Source organism: Amblyraja radiata, chromosome 22 (assembly GCF_010909765.2).
Source record: "Amblyraja radiata isolate CabotCenter1 chromosome 22, sAmbRad1.1.pri, whole genome shotgun sequence".
In the NCBI taxonomy this organism is placed as follows: domain Eukaryota; kingdom Metazoa; phylum Chordata; class Chondrichthyes; order Rajiformes; family Rajidae; genus Amblyraja; species Amblyraja radiata.
In genome coordinates this window covers 19,881,030-19,900,168 of record NC_045977.1, presented here as the reverse complement: position 1 = coordinate 19,900,168, position 19,139 = coordinate 19,881,030, and the positions used below count along the sequence as shown (strand labels likewise).

Sequence of the window (19,139 nt, the reverse complement as noted above, 5' to 3'; positions counted from 1 at the left end):
CTTGTCCATCTTCTGCTCGCAGACATGTTTCTGTCATGACAATACTGCCAGCTGTGCATGTCAGGCATTCCTCCTGCTCCCTTGTATTTAAGGTTATCCTCTGACCCTCTTCCTATCTTTCTTACACTTGTCATTCTCCATTTACGCTAAACAACTTTTTCTCCTCTCTTCCTGGCCCAGCAGTTGCAAACGGCTTTCTTTCTTTCAGGTGCCAATCCAAGAGCAATGCCTTCACAAAATCTGTTTGTAAAACTTTCAAACATTTGTTTTTTGTAACTTCATACTTTTACTGAGGCGCGTCGAGAAATGGTGTGGGAAGGATCGCAGTTACGGCACCTTTTGTATTGTTCAATCTTGATCTTTGGCGATCAAGAGTGATCGGTTGCCTTGGCCAGTTTTAATTTTATTCCTGTCCTGACCCAAAACAGGGAGTGGTATTAAGATTAGACTATGTTGACCTTCCAGCTCAGCATTCCTTTATTCTTGCCTTGTGCCCTTTTGTGTGCAAAAATATTTTGTTATGCTCTGAGTCTCCCTCAGTACATCACCAAGATTTTTTATGCTCAAATCTCTGTGAGTGAGACTTGAACCCATGACCTACTCACTTGGAGGCGAGTGTCATACTCACTAATATCTAAAGATGTTAAAACAAAGCTGAATTCCACATGCCCCAAAGGCCTGAAGCAGGCGGGCAGAGACACTGACCTTGTGGACACCTGTCTACCACATGTTTTTTACGTTACCGATATGGCAAGCCACCTGATTGATCATGATTTAACAAATATGTTTAAAAAACAGTGTTAAAGTTGAATTCTCCAATTTCAGGCAACTAACAAACTACCAACAAGCCCCCTCTTTTTTCCTCCTCTCCCTTTCCCATGCCCCATCTGGGTTCACACTTATTTCTCCCATTCCCCTTTCTTCTTCCACCTATATTCCTTCCTCTGGCTTCACAATTCAAACCTCTTCTATCCTAGTCTCTTCATTTCTGGCCTTTGTCCAACCACCCATCAAAACACCTTTCACCTGTATCCACCTATCACCAGGCATTGTCCTGCCCTACCTCTCTTCCAGCTTTCTCCACCGCCCCACCACAATCAGTCTGAAGATGAATCCAGACCCAAAATGTCACCTATCCATGTTCTCCAGAGATGCTGCCTGATCTGCTGAACTACTCCATCACTTTTTGTGTTTTTTTTGTAAACCAACATCCACAATTGATTGAGTCTCGAATATCAATCGGTATTTGAAAAAGATAAAACAATGGTTAACATTTCAGGTGCACAACATCTATATTACTAAAAGCAAGTTCTTGAGCACTTCCTCTTTTCTGTTTCATGATTTTTGAAAAAACGCTGCCACTTACGGCTGTGATTTTTGGCCATTGTACTCAGAGTCCCCCTCCGCTGCGCAGGACAAGAGGGTTTTTCCCATCGATGAAAAATAAAAGAGTTATTAATGTTTTAAAAATGTTGACATGCTCTCTGCTGCCCCTGCTGGTGGGAGGGGGGAAGGACTATAAAACCCGGAAGTGTTGTGCCTCAGTCTCTGCAAGATGGAGGAAGCGAGATTGTCACGTCTCTCTGAGCTGTGAATAACACTGAACACATGTTCACTCAACTGTGAGTGCCCTTAATGTGGTTTGAAAATGAAAATGTGGTTGCTTTGAAATGCTGCACAGCAAATGGTTGTTGGTGGTGGTAACTGCTTTGTAATACTGCACTGCAAAAATGGTTGTTGGTTGAAACTTGACAACTTCCTGTTAGCACTGTATATTGATTTTAGATAAAACACTACCACTTACAGCTGTGATTTTTGGCCATCTTACTCAGCCCCCCGCCGCTCATCAGGTGCAGAGGATTCTTCCCATCAATGAAAAATAAAAGTGTTATTAGTGTTTTAAAAAATGTTGAGAATCTCTATCCTGTCAATCATGCCATGAAGGCCACGCCCCTTCTGGTTGGAGGGGGGGGGGGGGAATATAAAAACCGGAAGTGTGGGTGTGGCTCAGTCTCTGCAAGATGGGGGAGGGAGAGGTCATGACTGTCTGAGCTGTGAATCAACTGAACACACTGAATGTCTACTGAACTGTGAGTGTGGTGTTTATGTGGTATTTATGTGGTGTTTTGTGTATTTATAGTGGTTTTATGGTGGTTTCACCCTGCTTGAAATGGTATGAAACTGCATTTGAATGTGGTGGCCTTGCACCCTACTTGAAGTGGCAGGAAACTGCACTTGAGTTTGGTGGCCCTGCACCCTGCTTGAAATGGTATGAAACTGCATTTGAATGTGGTGGCCTTGCACCCTGCTTGAAGTGGTAGGAAACTGCACAAATTCGGTGGCCTTGCACCCTGCTTGAAGTGGTAAGAAACTGCACTTGAATTCGGTGGCCTTGCACCTTGCTTGAAGTGGTATGAAACTGCATTTGAATTTGGTGGCCTTGCACTCTGCTTGAAATGGAATTTCAAGGAATAGCCATAAGTCAACTGCTAGCCCACCAGCCGTGAATGAGCTGCCAGCACATCAGGCTTGAGTGACTGAGCTGCCACCCCAAGAATCCACAATGTCCATACTAGCCCTCTGGAACCCAGTCCCTTCATTCCACAATCCCCATACTAGCGCTCCAGAAAGCTTCCCCCCCCCCCCAAACACTGGCCACCAATATTGCAATTGGTGGAGAGGTGGAATATTGCGTTGGGGGGCCAGCCCTCCCGTGTGAACATGGGACCCAACGGGTTCCACTTAGTCTAGTCATTGTTAAATTATAAGGGTCACAAATATTTGAAGATGTGAGCGAAACACTTGTATCATTGGATAGAACATCAAGATAAAATGGCAGTATGTAAATTATGCATACTGTCAGCTTTAAAGGGAGGTCGCTAAAATAGAGAGGGTGTACCATTCAGCAAGTTTGAACATGCTGGATAAGTGGGATAGCTTCTTTCATTCAGAATAAATCCAGAATGAGGGGGCCCCATATATAGAATCTGGGCATTTACACCAAAGTGCAACCTATCTGAATTATAACAAGATAATAAGAAATAGTGGCACGAGTTGGCCATTATGCTCCAGGTGCTTGACTATGGCTCAATGACTGATCTGATTTTGGCAAAAGTCTCACCTTCCTGCCTGTTTTCCCATCTCAACTCCCCTATGGACCAGAAACCTGTCTAAACCAGCGTTGAAATATTCAATGATCCAGCCTTCAAAACCGTCCATGGGGAATTCCAAAGAATTGTTATGCTTAGAGACAGGAAATGTATCTCTATACTTGCCGTTGAATGGATGATTCCTCATTTTAAATCTATTACCTCCTCCCTCCACACCCTAAAAGTCTACCTTCTCCCATGAGATCAAACAACAGCATTGGCTTTGTCAGGCCCCTCAAAATCATGTACATTTCAATAAGATCACCTTTCATTCCTCTAAGCTTCAATGGGTACAGTAGAAGTCTAACCTGTTGGCCCTTTTGCCATATGTCAATCCCTTCACCACAGGTTACAGCCTAGAGCACCTTCTCCAAACTGTCTCAGATGAAATTAATTCCCCCCACAATAAGACCACCAAAATTGATGATGTAAAGTAGTCACATCAGGAGCGCTGAACACAGTAGACAAGGTCAGAAGAGGTGCATGTGAACCTCTGTCTTACCTGAAATGACTGCTGGGATCCCTGGATGGTGGTGAGGGAAGAGGTGTTGGGACAGGTGTTACATTTCCTGCAGTTGCAAGGGGAAAGTACCTGGGGAGTGGGTAGGTTGGGTAGCATAGCTTCCCTAAGTCCCCTTAGTCTGAAGTAGGATCCCAACCCGAAACATCACCTATTCATTTTCTCTAGAGATGCTGCCTGACCCACTGAGTTACTTCAGCACTTTGTGCCTATCTTCCCTTAGTTTAGTTTAGTGGTGCAGAATTGAAACAAGCCCTTCAGCCCAACGGGCTCATGCCAACCAACTGTCCTATGTTATCCCACTTCCGCATCCACTTCATACATACTAGGTGCCATTTTCTCTAAACATGGACAACCTCAAAAGTGTCCACAGATGCTGTCCAAACTGCTGAGCACTTGGTACTTTGACTGGTCGTATAAAAACTGTTTGGCTACTTGAACCATCCAGAATGCAGGAAATTACAATAAGTGGCGGACACTGCCCGGTCCATTACAGGTACAGACCTTCCCACAATCAAAGGGATCTACGACAGGCACTACCTCAAAAAGGTAGCCCGCATCTTCAAGGACCCACACCACCCTGGCCACACTCTCATTTCACTCTAGCCATCAGGAAGAAGGTATAGGAGTCTGAAAATAGTGACCTCCAGATTTAGGAACAGCTTGACGAAGCGTCTGAAATAGGGTCCCAACCCCAAATGTCGCCTACCCATGTTCTTCCGAGATACTGCCTGACCAGATGAGTTACTCCAGCACAGTGTCTTCTTTGGCATCCTGGTGCCATCGCAACAAACCATTCGGCCCTTCGAGCCTGCACCGCCATTCAATATGATCATGGCTGATCATCCAACTCAATATCCTGTACCTGCCTTCTCTCCATACCCCCTGATCCCTTTAGCCACAAGGGCCACATCTAACTCCCTCTTAAATATAGCCAATGAACTGGCCTCAACTACCTTATGTGGCAGAGAATTCCAGAGATTCACCATTCTCTGTGTGAAAAGTGGAATTAATTGTAGACTTTAGGAGAGCTAAATTCCACTTACGACAGTGGAATTAATTGTAGACTTTAGGAGAGCTCCCCCTCACCTCCCCCCACTCACCATCAACAACACCACAGTCACGCCTGTGGAGTCATTTAAGTTCCTTGGAACCATCATCTCCAGGCACCTTAAATGGGGGACAACCATCGACTCTACAGTCAAAAGGCCCAACAGAAGATGTACGTCCTGCGGCAGCTGAAAAAACACAATCTGCCACAGGCAATGATGGTCCAGTTTTACACTGCCTTCATAGAGTCTGTCCTCACCTTCTCCATCATGGTCTGGTTTAGCTCAGCCACCAAGCATGACATCCGGAGGCTGCAGCGCATCGTTTGATCAGCCGACAAGGTTGTTGGCTGCAACCTTCCCTCCATCGACGAATTGTCCACTCCAAGGGCCAGGAAGCAAGTGGGTAAGATCATCTCGGACCCCTCTCACCCTGGCCACAAACTCTTTGAAGCACTTCCCACTGGAAGGCGACACCAGACTGTCAAAGCCACCACAGCCAGACATAAAAACAACTTTTTTCCATGAGCAGTAGCTCTGCTCAACAACCAAAAGTCTGTAGCCTCCATATAACCATATAACCATATAACAATTACAGCACGGAAACAGGCCATCTCGGCCCTACAAGTCCGCGCCGAACAATTTTTTTCCCTTAGTCCCACCTGCCTGCACTCATACCATAACCCTCCATTCCCTTCTCATCCATATGCCTATCCAATTTATTTTTAAATGATACCAACGAACCTGCCGCCACCACTTCCACTGGAAGCTCATTCCACACCGCTACCACTCTCTGAGTAAAGAAGTTCCCCCTCATGTTACCCCTAAACTTCTGTCCCTTAATTCTGAAGTCATGTCCTCTTGTTTGAATCTTCCCTATTCTCAAAGGGAAAAGCTTGATCACATCAACTCTGTCTATCCCTCTCATCATTTTAAAGACCTCTATCAAGTCCTCCCTTAACCTTCTGCGCTCCAGAGAATAAAGACCTAACTTATTCAACCTATCTCTGTAACTTAGTTGTTGAAACCCAGGCAACATTCTAGTAAATCTCCTCTGTACTCTCTCTATTTTGTTGACATCCTTCCTATAATTGGGCGACCAAAATTGTACACCATACTCCAGATTTGGTCTCATCAATGCCTTGTACAATTTTAACATTACATCCCAGCTTCTATACTCAATGCTCTGATTTATAAAGGCTAGCATACCAAAAGCTTTCTTTACCACCCTATCTATATGAGATTCCACCTTCAAGGAACTATGCACGGTTATTCCCAGATCCCTCTGTTCAACTGTATTCTTCAATTCCCTACCATTTATCATGTACGTCCTATTTTGATTTGTCCTGCCAAGGTGTAACACCTCACATTTATCAGCATTAAACTCCATCTGCCATCTTTCAGCCCATTTTTCCAAATGGCCTAAATCACTCTGTAGACTTTGGAAATCCTCTTCATTATCCACAACCCCCCCCTATCTTGGTATCATCTGCATACTTACTAATCCAATTTACCACCCCTTCATCCAGATCATTGATGTACATGACAAACAACAAAGGACCCAACACAGATCCCTGAGGCACCCCACTAGTCACCTGCCTCCAACCCGACAAACAGCCATCCACCATTACCCTCTGGCTTCTCCCATTCAGCCACTGCTGAATCCATCTTGCTATTCCTGCATTTATACCCAACAGTTTAACCTTCTTAACCAACCTTCCATGAGGAACCTTGTCAAAGGCCTTACTAAAGTCCATATAGACAACATCCACTGCTTTACCCTCGTCAATTTCCCTAGTAACCTCTTCAAAAAATTCAAGAAGATTAGTCAAACATGACCTTCCAGGCACAAATCCATGTTGACTGTTCCTAATCAGACCCTGTTTATCCAGATGCTTATATACATTAAATACCAGAGCCTCCTTTTGCTCTGGTATTTTATTTCATTCTTCACATGTTTAAATTATAATGTTTTATTCTTAATTGTTTACTGTATATCATGTTGTTACTTGCGAGCAAAGCACCAAGGCAAATTCCTTGTATGTATACATACTTAGCTAATAAAATCTATTCAATTCAATTTAGGAACAGCTTCCAACAACCATCAGGCTATTCACCTATCTATTCACCCTATCTATTCCCCTCATGATTGTATACACCTTTCTCCATACGATCACACACTAGCCTTCTGCTCATATCCCTCTAAACCTTTCCTATCCATGTACAGATGACAGTTAAACACTTTTGATTCTTGTGTTGTAGTGAAAGGTTCCAGCCAAAGATCAGCCGTTTCTGGTGGCAATAAAGTTGTTTAGTTGAAGACGCGGCGCGGTTGCCACGGGCAACGGTAACATGGCGGAGGTCGAGGCTGAGCAGGCGGCGGTTGTCGAGGTTTGCCAGGCGCTTGGCCGCCACCTCAACTGCCTGGGAAGCGAGAACAAGAGCTCCAGGCGCCGGGCGCTCGAGTGCATCCGTGCGGAGGCGGTGGAGAGGCGGCTGTCGAGCGGCGTGAGGCAAGGCGTGATGTCGGCGCTGCTCAGGCCTCTGCTCGGGGCCTGCGGCGACCCGGCCGAGCGCTGCCGGGAGCTCGCCATCTGCATCCTGGCCGAGCTGCTGCGCGACGCCCCGCGGCCCCACACCGCGCTGCCTCACCTCATGCCCGCTGCCGTGCAGCGCCTCGGCCAGCCCCACATCACCGAGCCGGCCGAGGAGCTGCGCCTGGCCCTGGTCGAGCTGCTACTGATGGTGGTCGACCTCTGCGGCGCCAAGCTGGCCTCTTACCTGGACGACATGGTCAAGATTCTCCAGAGGACCATCGTCGACCCCTTCCCCGACGTGAAGAAGAAGAGCTGCGAGTGTGCTGCCAAGTATGCAAAATTGACCCCTGGTAAGTGTGCTCCATCACAGGACTCGAGAGGTCCTACCACAAACATTATGTTCATAACTTATAGGAACGGAATTAGACCATTGGACCCATCAAGTCTCCGCCACCATTCCATGGCTGATCTATCTTTCCCTCTCAACCCTATTCTCTTGCCTACTCCCCATAAGCCCTGACACCCTTACTAATCAAGAATCTATGAATCTTCACCTAAAAAATATCCATTGACTTAGCCTGGCTAACCTCGGCCACCGCTCCTCAGACTCCACCATGCTGTCTGTGGCATTAAATCAAAACCACTCCTAGACAATCATCAGTGATCCCATTTAGCAGCACTAGTAGGTCTTGCTGATGCAAGTGCATGTCTGGGTACTTAAATCAATGGTCAATGGTGCTTTATTGTCAAATGTACAAATACACAGTGACATTTTTTTTCCCCCAAACGGTTTAGTAAAGTATAGCCATACCTAATCACAGTCTCCGATTAACAAAGTGTACAGAAATAGTCCACTGAGACCGCATGCACGAGGCGCCAAGCTTTGGCACCATTTTGTCCACGCTCCAGGTTTATGATTATCCCTCATCGCCAAAAAACAGATTGCGTAGGAAACGTCCATCATAGAGACCAGATTTCCTACCCCCCCACCTCACCATTGACTCGATCTACACTGCTTCAGAGAAGCCGCCAACATAATCAAAGACTTGTCCCACACCAGTCATCCCCTCGTCGAGCAGAAGGTACAGAAGCTTGAAAACGCGCGCCTGAGACGCAGGAGCAGCTTCTTCACCTCTACCCCATAGCGGACATCGGACTTTGTCTATGAATCTGATGTGCTGCAACGCTGAGAACTATATCCTGCACTCTGTTTCTTCTCCTTTGCTCCACGTATTTTACTTGAGTGTGACAAATTGTATTTATGTACAATGTTTTCTGATCAGATTTGATGCTTGCAAAGAAAGACTGTTTGGTATAGTCAATGACTTTGTTGAGGGTGTGGGCTTAATCACCTGCAGTTCCACACCGACAAGACTAAGGAGTTGGTGATGGACTTTAGGAGGAGAGGAATACCCCTGCCTCCATCAATAGTGTGGATGTGTAGTTTCCCAGGAGTGAGTACAAATACCTTGGAGTGTACCTGGACAGTAAACTGGACTGGTCCAGGAACGCTGAGGCCCTGTACAAGAAGGTACAGAGCCAGCTGCACTTTTTACAACGTCTGCAGTAAGATGCTGCAGATGTTCTACAAACGGTGGTAACCAGTGCCATCTTTTTTGCTGGGGCAGCAGGGCGATGGCTGCAGACGCCAATAGGATCAACAAACTCATCAGGAAGGCTGGCTCTGTCGTGGGCGTGTAGTTGGGTTCATGGGAGGTGGTCTTGGAGGAGGATGCTCTTCAAACTGCAGAGCATCCTGGACAATACAACTCACCCCTTCCATGACACGCTGGTCAACCTGAGGAGTACCTTCAGCAAAAGACTGGTTCCACCAAGTTGCAGGACAGAACGCTACAGGAGATCCTTCCTCCCTGTGGCTATCAAACTTTGCAACGCTTCTGCCTTCTGCCATAGGGCAGACTGAGACTAACTCCCCCCCACTCCCCCGCCCCCCCGCCCCTCCCCCGTCACTTTAATTTCATGTTTCTTGTGTTTTTATGACTTTTTATGAATTATCCCTCCGGGGATAAATAAAGTTCTATCGTATTGTATCGTATGTGACACTAATAAACCTAAACCTTGACTGTGTATATTGCCTCAGTTAATCTACTATTCTTATATCACAGATAGACACAAAATGCTAGAGTAAGTTAGCGGGTCTGTAGAAAAAGGAAAGGTGATGTTTTGGGTGGGACCCTTCATCAGACCACAATTGTTACTACAATCATTGGACTCTTATACTATTTATGATTGTGTTTATGTATAGTAAGATTTTACTGAATTGTATGCAAAGAAACAAATTCACTGCATCTGGGTACATGTGAGAATAAAATACAATTGACCTGAATATATTATCGTACAGGAACTTGTTATGCACCTAACTTAGAAACAAGGAGCTGCAGATGCTACACAAAATGGCACAAAGTACTGGGGTAACTCAGCAGGTCAGGCAGCATCTATGGAAATAGATAGGTGAGGTTTCAATCAATAAACTGGCTACACCATTTTCACATTTTGCCAGGAACCTTGTTTCAAAAGTGTTGTGAAAAGGTGTACTTAAAAGGTAACAATCTATCCATGTTCTCCAGAGATGCTGCCTGACCTGCTGAGTTACTCCAGCACTTTGTGTCATTTTATGCATCTAACATGTTAGACATGATAGTGGCCCAGCTGGTAGAGTTGTGGCATCATGAATTTCCTCCAGCTGCTGTTTCCTCCCACATCCCAAATACGTGCGGGATTGTGGGTTAATTGGCCTCTGTAAATTGCCTCTTGTGTTTTGGGAGTGGGTGCACCAGTGAGATAACATGGAACCAGAGTTGACGTGGTCCCGGTTGGTCGAAAGGCCTGTGTCCATGCTGTGTCTTTCAATTTAATCAATAAACTGGCTGTTAAATTTCCACATTTTGCCAGGGACCCTGCTTCAAAATAGTTGTGATTGTTTAGAATGTTCTTAAAGGGAAGGGAAATGCATAGCTTAAAAACGACTCTTTAGCTGCAAACACGTGATAATGGGCAGGTGGGGAATATCGGTTTTGGCAACCTTTCCACAATGATGACACTGATTGAAGGAGTGACACTCTTTTATAGATTCAGTCTTTGGGATGAGACTTGTCTGCATCGGGAAGCTCAAAGAAACATTTCCCCCTGTGTCCTGTACAATCATTATTTCTCAACAAATGTCATCATAGTCTGCTGATGAGGAAGCCGAGGATCCAATTACAGAGGGATGAGGAGAGATCCAGTACTCTGAGGCTGATGATAAATTTGATGGGGATGATAAGTGCTGAATGCTGATCTTGGGGCACTTACTGTATATTTCCCAGCATGAAAACGACTAATTTGTTCCAATGCTTCGATGCAATTAACCAGTCTTTCATCCGTGCCTTCAGGAAATCGAAATGCATAGATCCACATATTTACATTTATCGATTCTGCATTTTACATCCTCAAAGCACTCCCAGCAAATCCATCAGATACGATTTTCCTTTTATAAAACCACATTGACTTGGTTTTATTGCATTGCCTCTTTAAATGACTTACTATTTCTTTCTTCATTAATCAATAGTTCAATGATACTCTACTGTCACATGTACATACAATTCAGTAAAATCATACTATACATAAGCACAATCGTAAATAAGTACAAAAGTGCACTGATAGTAGTGTAAGAATAGGATACTTCACCAAGGCAGTGCATGAATAGATTTTAAGACATTGGAGCAAAATTAGGCCATTCGGTCCATCGAGTCTGCTCTGCCATTCGATCATGGCTAATTTATTTTTCTCTCTCAACCCCATTCTGCTGCCTTCTCCCCGTAACCTTTGACATCCTTACTAATCAAGAACTTGTCAATCTCTGATTTAAAAATACCCAATGAAACCTCATTCATTTCAAGTATATGCTACTTTTTGCTGGTTCAGATCCACAAGTTATAACCTCAAATCATTAATATGGCTTTTGGAATCAGTATCTTTTTCATCTAATAGCCATACTATTGATTTGAGGTTACAACTTGTGGATCTGAACCAGCAAAAAGTAGCATATACTTGAAATTAATCTGGCTGATCCCTGATTCTTCTAATGACACAGCAGATGAAAAGTATTCTATTACGTGAACATGATATTTCTGACAACAAATATTGAAAATCTTTGAATTATTTGCATTTGAGTGAGTAGCAGTTTTGCACAGTATACAAGTTTGAGGTTATTAACATTAAACTAAGTGGTTTGGGAACACCTTGTGCAATAAAATAGTTCTCTGGCGTGACATGTAAGCAAAACCCCCTCTCGCCTTTGTTCAACTATTACCTGCCATACTCTACATCGGTGAGACCAAGCTCAGGCTTGGCGATCGCTTCGTCCAATAACCCCGCACAGTTTGCATTAATGAACCCGATCTGGTGGCTCAGCGCTTCAACTCCCCCTCCCATTCCATATCTGACCTTTCTGTCCTGGCCCTCCTCCATGGCCAGAGTGAGTCCCACCGCAAATTGGAGGAGCAGCACCCCATATTTTGCTTGGATAGTTTACACCCCAGCGGTATGAACATTGACTTCTCCAATTTCAGGTAGTCCTTGCTTTCTCCCTCCTTCCCCTCCCCTTCCCAGCTCTCCCACAGCCCCCTGTTTCCGCCTTTTCCTTTCTTCTTCCTGCCCCCCCCCCTCACATCAGTCTGAAGAAGGGTCTCGACCCGAAACGTCACCTATTCCTTCACTCCATAGATGCTGCCTCACCCGCTGTGTTTCTCCAGCATTTTTGTCTACCTTCGATTTTTACAGCATCTGCAGTTCTTTCTTAAACATTACCTACCATGCTGTGTCTGCTGCTGCTCTCTTCCAGTTTTCTTCACCCCCCCCCCACCCACCCCCAATCAGTCTGAAGATCGATCCCAACCCGAAATGTCATCATCCATATTCTCCAGAGATGCTGCTTGACCTGCTGAGTTACTCCAGCACTTGTAATCCGGCATCTGTAGTTCTTTGTTTCTACAAGTGAGCTGAGATGTTTGATATTTGTGATACTGTTGCCCGTCAGTGATCTTAATCAATATGGTTTGATAATTTGTTGAAGAAAGAACAAGTGTAGCATTTCCTGCGGTTGCAAGGGAAAGTATCAGGGAAGGGACAAATTGAAGGGGAGGGAGCGGTCTCTGTGGAAAGCCGAGAGGAGATGAGTAGATGTGGCCAGTGGTAGGATCCCGTTGGAGGTGGCGAAAATGTCGGAGGATTATCTGTTGTATGTGATGGCTGGTAGGGTGGAAGGTGAGGACAAGGGGGACTCTGTCCTTTTTACGAGTGGGGGGGATGAGGAGTGAGAGCGGAGCTATGGGATATAGAGGAGACCCTGGTGAGAGCCTCATCTATAGTCGAAGAGGGGAACTCCTGTTCCCTAAAGAATGAGGACATCTCCGATGCCCTGGTTTGGAATACCTCATCCTGGATGCAGATGCGGCGTAGACGGAGGAATTGAGAGTAGGGGATAGAGTCCTTACAGGAAGCAGGGTGGGAAGAAGTGTAGTCCAGATAGCCATGGGAGTCAGTGGATTTGTAGTAGATGTGGGTCAGTAGTCTGTTACCTGCGATGTAGATAGTGAGGTCTAGAAACAGTAGGGAGATGGTCCAGGTGAATTTGAGTGCCGGATGGAAGTTGGTGATGAAATGGCTGCTCAGTTATGGATTTGTAATGGTTTCTCCTTGTTAATCAGCCATAAGTCGTAAAAGGTTTCCGTCTTGACTCCACCCATGTTTGCTTCTGGATGAATGAGCCTGTTTAATTCCACACACTGCCGTCGTGATTTGTAAGCTGCTGCTGCTGAGATCATTGGGGCTGTGCCACCAAAATAGTTGCATGTAAAACTCAGCAAGTCATTCAAGAAAATTGAGCCCATTTGTTACTGACAGAGACACAAGGAACCGTAGATGTTGGAATCTTGTGCACGGATTCCCATTGCAATTGACCGATTTCCCCAATGCCCATAGCTACTCCACTGTGAAAGAATTGATGGTGCTGACCAAGCCTTGAAATAGGACATTTCATCACTTTCTTTTCAGCATTGTAGTAAGTATAAGAGGCTATGAACAACATGGACATTTCAAAATTTTACAAGAAATTGGTCCATCAGAAGACTGACTGGAGGCACAAGTAACTGCAGATGCTGGAATTGTGAGCAAAACACTAACTGCTGGAGGAATTTCATGATTCAAGCAGCATCTACGGAGGGAATGGACAAGCAATGTTTCTCGTCGGGACCCTTCTTCAGATTGATTGTGGGGGGGAGGGAGAAAGCTGGAAAAAAGAGGTGGCGGCGGGACAAAACATTGCAAGTGATCGTGGATACAGGTGCTTTGGGGGGGGGGGGGAGGGTTGTTTGGCAGATGGGTGAAGTTAGTGTGGTGAATAGGAGATAAATGGATGTCAGATAAGCAGAGAAAAGGAGTGAAATGTAAACCAGAGGGTGGGAAATTGGTGGAAGAGGGCAGCAGGGAGTGGAAAGAGAGGGGTTAAAAGGAAATGAGGGACTTGTGATGGCAGATGAGTGTACAAAGGAGAGGAAAGGATGGTAGGATATGGTAGGAGAAATGGGTGTGCACTGGGGATTGGAAGAAAGAGAGAGGAGATAGGGGGCTATTCCCAAACAGAATATGAAATGTTTGTGCCATTGCACCCCAAAAAAGCTGCGGTGTTTTCAAGAGACTTTTGTAAGTCACCATAAAAGTCAATAAAAGCAAAGGAAAGGAATGAATGCAAAACTAAAAACTAATTTCTGATCGCGAGGAGAGGAAATGTCTTGTATTTTACCAGGAGATCATAGATGTTAATTGCTTTATTTTTTTTGTTTTAGAAACTTTTCACATGCAGTCTGAATCTCTGATAAAGCCATTGATGCAGACCATCTCCTACCAGCATTCGAAGGTCCGGGTGGCAGTCGTGCGGGCAACAGGGACAGTCATTCAGTATGGCAACGGAAAGTCTGTTGATGATGTTCTCTCTCATTTGGCACAGCGTCTCTTTGATGATGCACCACTGGTGAGGAAAAAAATGTTTATCATTGTTCAGTTTACATAACAAGAGATTATCGATCATAAGACATAGGAGCATAATTAGGCTATTCGGCCCATCGAGTCTTCTCCGCCATTCGATCATGGCTGATCTATTTTTCCCCTCTCAAACCCATTCCCCTGCTCTCTCCCCATAGCCTTTGACAATTTCACTAATCAAGAACCTGTCATTCTCCGCTTTAAAAATACCCTATGACCTGGCCTCGACTGCATCTGTTGCAATGAATTCCACAGATTCACCACTCGTTGGCGAAAGTAATTAATCCTCACCTCCATTCTAAAGTTATGTCCTTTTATTCTGAGGCTGTACCCAATCATCCTCAAGATCATTCTCGTTAATCTCCTCTGGACCCACTCCAACGGCAGCACATCATTCCTGTGATCAGGGCTTGAAGACTCCGATGGTGGGCTGGGAGAGGACACTGATGTTGGCATGCGTATACTTCAAATGGATTTGATAGACTTTGAGAAGATAGAACACAGAACGGTCTGGCACAGGACTTAGTCCTTAGTCCCACAATGTATGTGCAAATCATGATGCCAAGATAAACTAATCTTAACTACCTGCACATGATCCCTATCCTTCTATTCCCTTCTATGTGCCTTTCTAAAACCACTTAATCACCACTATTGTATCTGCTCCCACCACCAACTCAGCAGCGTGTTCCAGGCTTTTTTCCTGTGTCTTTTTTTTGTATAAACCAGCTTCTGCGCTTCCTTCTATCTCCTTGCAAATTGGTTGATGCATTCTTGAAATATCATTAAATTCTCAAGATTGTATTTTCAGGATCTTATCTTTTTAATTATATTTTGGATCATGTTCTCTAATCTTGGAGAAGGATACAAGGTAAAATATGTTCTCCAGTGCCTGCAATTTCTTGTGTCTCTAAAACAAATGTCTCCATCCAATAGAGGTTAAATATCTTCTGAACCTTCTGAATTTTGTAGTGGGCAGGGCAGTACTCTGCATATCGTCAACTTGGACAATTTTACATTTTTATCAAGCCAATTAATCAAGCCAATTAACCTACAAACCTGTATGTCTTTGGAGTGTGGGAGGAAACCGAAGATTTCGGAGAAAACTCACGCAGATCACGGGGACACCGTACAAACTCCATACAGACAGCACCCATAGTCGGGATTGAACCCGGGCCTCTGGCGCTGCATTTTGCTGTATAGGGCCTGTCCCACTTGGGCCATCACTTATGCGACAGGCCGCTAGTGACTGACGCGCGACGGTCCCGCGAGAGTTATGCGCATCATCATGTGTCCGCACAGCCGTCTGGAACGTGTGACGTCATTTGAAGATCGACACAAGATGCAGGAGTAACTCAGCGGGACCGGCAGCATCTCTGGAGAGAAGGAATGGATGATTTTTCGGGTCGAGACTCTTCTTCAGTCTGAAAGAAGGGTCTTGACCCGAAACGTCATCCATTGCTTCTCTCCAGAGATGCTGCAGGTCCCGCTGAGTTACTCCTGCATTTTGCGTCTATCTCCAATCGTCTTGGCCTCGCTCTGGGTGTTGGAGTGGGGGTGGATCCAGATCCGCAACGGCTGTGAGCCCCAGGCCGAGTTCGACGATCGCTTGCTTGCTTCTGCTGCTGTTGGAGATGAGACGTTGCGCCGCGCCAGGGTCTTGGGCCTGTCCCACTTTGGCCGTCAGATACGCGACAGGCCAGTGGCGTGCGAAGATTTCGTTCAGGAATGTGGAGTCCACATTCCTCCACGCCACTCCACACTCCTCCACACCACTCCATACGCCTGTCCCCCGCTACCCACGCGCTACCCACACGCTACCCACACGCTAGCAAGTCGCGTAAATGGTGCGCGAAAGACAGCCCAGTGGGACAGGCCCTTAAGGCAGCAACTCTACCACTGTGCCACCGTGACCGCCATTACTTTGTTGGCTAAAGGGGAAGTTGATTGCTTTTTTAGCGTCTGTAATAGAATAGGCAAGATTCAAAATGTAGGTCAATTATTATAATATGTGGAATTAGTGTCCTTGGATTTATGTCAAATTCCTGTGCTATTTGATGCGGGAGTCAAGAATATGTACATTTAAGGTTGTGTTTGAGAGAAGTGATAATTGGACCAGGGCATATAAATGCAGCTTATTTCCTATTCTAAGATAACATATTTGCCTTAATGCATTTCATTAAAAAATCTGCATCTAACATTGGAATCAAAAGTTCCTCTGTAAATTTAATTAATTTACAGCCTCCGGCCAATTTGTTAAAAAAATGAAAACTATGTTCTGGTTGTATATCATTTACCAATAAATTTGATACTCTCTTGACTGATGTTTAACTCCTTGCCTTTGGTATGACATGATGGGGCATTTAAGAAGCTTGGATATGCAGGGAATGGAAGGATAAGGATCACATGCAGGCAGAGGAGATTAGTTTAACTTGACATCATGTTTGGCACAGACATTGTGGGTTGAAGGGCTTGCTCCTGTGCTGTACTGTTCTATCTTAGAACACAGAGCTGGAGTAACTCAGTGGGTCAAGCAGCATCTCTGGATGACATGGATAGGTGACGTTTCGGGTCGGGTCCCTCCTTCAGGTCCCAACCTCAAATGTCACTTATTCATGACCTCAAGAGATGCTGACTCACCCGCTAAATTACTTCGGCACTTTGTGTCTAATGCAAGATTCCAGCATCAGCAGTTCCCTGTGCCTGCACTGTTCTATGTGAAGCTTATGAACTTTCACGTCAGGCAGTAAATAACCTTTCATTAGTTAGTTATTGCGCTGCATTCTTCTGATAGTGTTATTTCACCATGGTTATCACTCAAGGCCGAAAGTAACTTTACTCATTCCCGAGCAAAAGACCAATTGTTGACTCTTGGTTCTTGACAGCTTTGCAAGACCGATGAGTTTTGCAATCCACACGGAAACATTCCGGACATGGTGTAAACGAGTGATAGAAGGGAGTGATTCTTAATTTTGTAACGTTTTGCTGTTATCTTGATTGTGTGGTTTGATATGAGTTCTGTTGGGGAGGAAATTTCTTGGTATGAGCTTGACACACAACTGTGGAGAGACATCCTAAGTTGGAAGCGAAACAACCTTTGGGAGTTTAATATTTGATTTTCTTGTGAAAGTTAGCTCATCAATTTTCAATCATGATTGTTCTATTGGGGATTGAATATACAAGGAATACAAGTCGGCCATTCAGCCCTTCTAGCCTGAATCTCCCTTCATTTACATCTTGACCAATCTACACCTTAACTCCATCAATCTGCCTTGCTAGGTTGGAAATCAGTGCCTTCTAGATGTTGCACATATGGGAAGTGTGCAGGACTTTAGTTTGTTATGAGATCCTACTCTCTTGTACTTAACTATGACTGTGCATATGTATAAAAATATTTTTATTGAACTATGCAAAAAAAGGAATTTCATGTGCCTAGGTATGTGACAATAAAGTACCATTGAATCCCAAGGTGTCAAAGTTACAGGCAATTAGGATTATATGTTCTGAAATGCTAGCTAATGTGTTGAATTGCAGTGTCAAATGTTGTGTTTTGGAACTGAGCTAGGTACGGCAAGCTGTTACAGAAGTGGTGGGATGCTGGCTATTGGACCTCCGGGATCGTTACTCTTTCTTCCACAAACTTATCCCTCTTTTGCTGAGCAGTTGCAGCGATGAGATAGCTCAAATCAGGTAAGAACTGAATTATTTAAAACCAGCATATACTCCTTTTTCTGAGCCGCAATTTATAGACAAACATTTATGCAGTGTAAGTTACTGAATAAACAGCTTTTTCATACAATGGCTTCTCAACAGGGGTTAAGTAATCATTAAACACCTGTTAGCAGCAAGATTTTACATGAATATGATTTCCCAACATTATTGAAAATTGCAAGTAAATATTTTCTTAATAATGTTTTTGCTTTGGAGATTATGACCACCATTCTCCCCCTCCTGTCACCTCCATATACCACCCACAATCCTGACAATTGGAAGTGTTATTTGATCTTCATAGACACTGCATTACCATTTCGGCAAACTTGCAGTCCTTAATCTGAAAACTCAGCCCTAATCACTATGTTGTGCGTGAATTATACCAATTTAGTGCAACTTGCATATATTGTTGAAGGAGCAATGTTTTTAATTTGTGGTCAAAATAACACAGTACAGTAAAAAGTACAGCACAGGCCCTTCAGCCCACAATGTCTATGCTGAACATGATGCCAAGTTAAACTAATTACTTCTGCCTCCATGTGATCCATAGCATTCGTAATAAGGTGGATGAGTTGAATGTGCAGATGGTTATTAATGAATATGATATAGTTGGGATCACGGAGACATGGCTCCAGGGTGACCAAGGCTGGGAGCTGAACATCCAGGGATATTCAATATTCAGGAGGGATAGACAGAAAGGAAAAGGAGGTGGGGTAGCGTTGCTGGTTAGAGAGGAGATTAACGCAATAGAAAGGAAGGACATTAGCTTGGAGGATGTGGAATCGATATGGGTAGAGCTGCGAAACACTAAGGGGCAGAAAACGGTAGTGGGACTGGTGTACTGGCCACCTAACAGTAGTAGTGGAGTTGGGGATGGCATCAAACAGGAAATTAGAAACGCGTGCAACAAAGGTAAAACCATTATAATGGGTGACTTCAATCTACATATAGATTGGGTGAATCAAATTGGCAGGGGTGCTGAGGAAGAGGATTTCTTGGAATGTATGCGGGATAGTTTTCTAAACCAACATGTAGAAGAACCAACGAGAGAGCAGGCTATTCTAGACTGGGTATTGAGTAATGAGGAAGGGTTAGTTAGCAGTCTTGTTGTGCGTGGCCCCTTGGGCAAGAGTGA

At 44.6% G+C, this 19,139-nt stretch overlaps 1 protein-coding gene across 1 annotated transcript in view; it reads left to right on the top strand.

Moving 5' to 3' along the window:
• Positions 1 to 7,052: 7,052 nt before the first annotated feature.
• Positions 7,053 to 19,139, top strand: part of dnaaf5 (dynein axonemal assembly factor 5) — a 105,755-nt gene continuing 93,668 nt past the window's right edge. Inside the window, exons 1-3 of the mRNA XM_033040543.1 lie at positions 7,053 to 7,605; positions 14,101 to 14,285; positions 17,859 to 17,983. Of these exons, the coding sequence (XP_032896434.1) occupies positions 7,071 to 7,605; positions 14,101 to 14,285; positions 17,859 to 17,983 (845 nt within the window). The 5' untranslated portion in view covers positions 7,053 to 7,070. The remainder of the gene's footprint in view (positions 7,606 to 14,100; positions 14,286 to 17,858; positions 17,984 to 19,139) is intronic.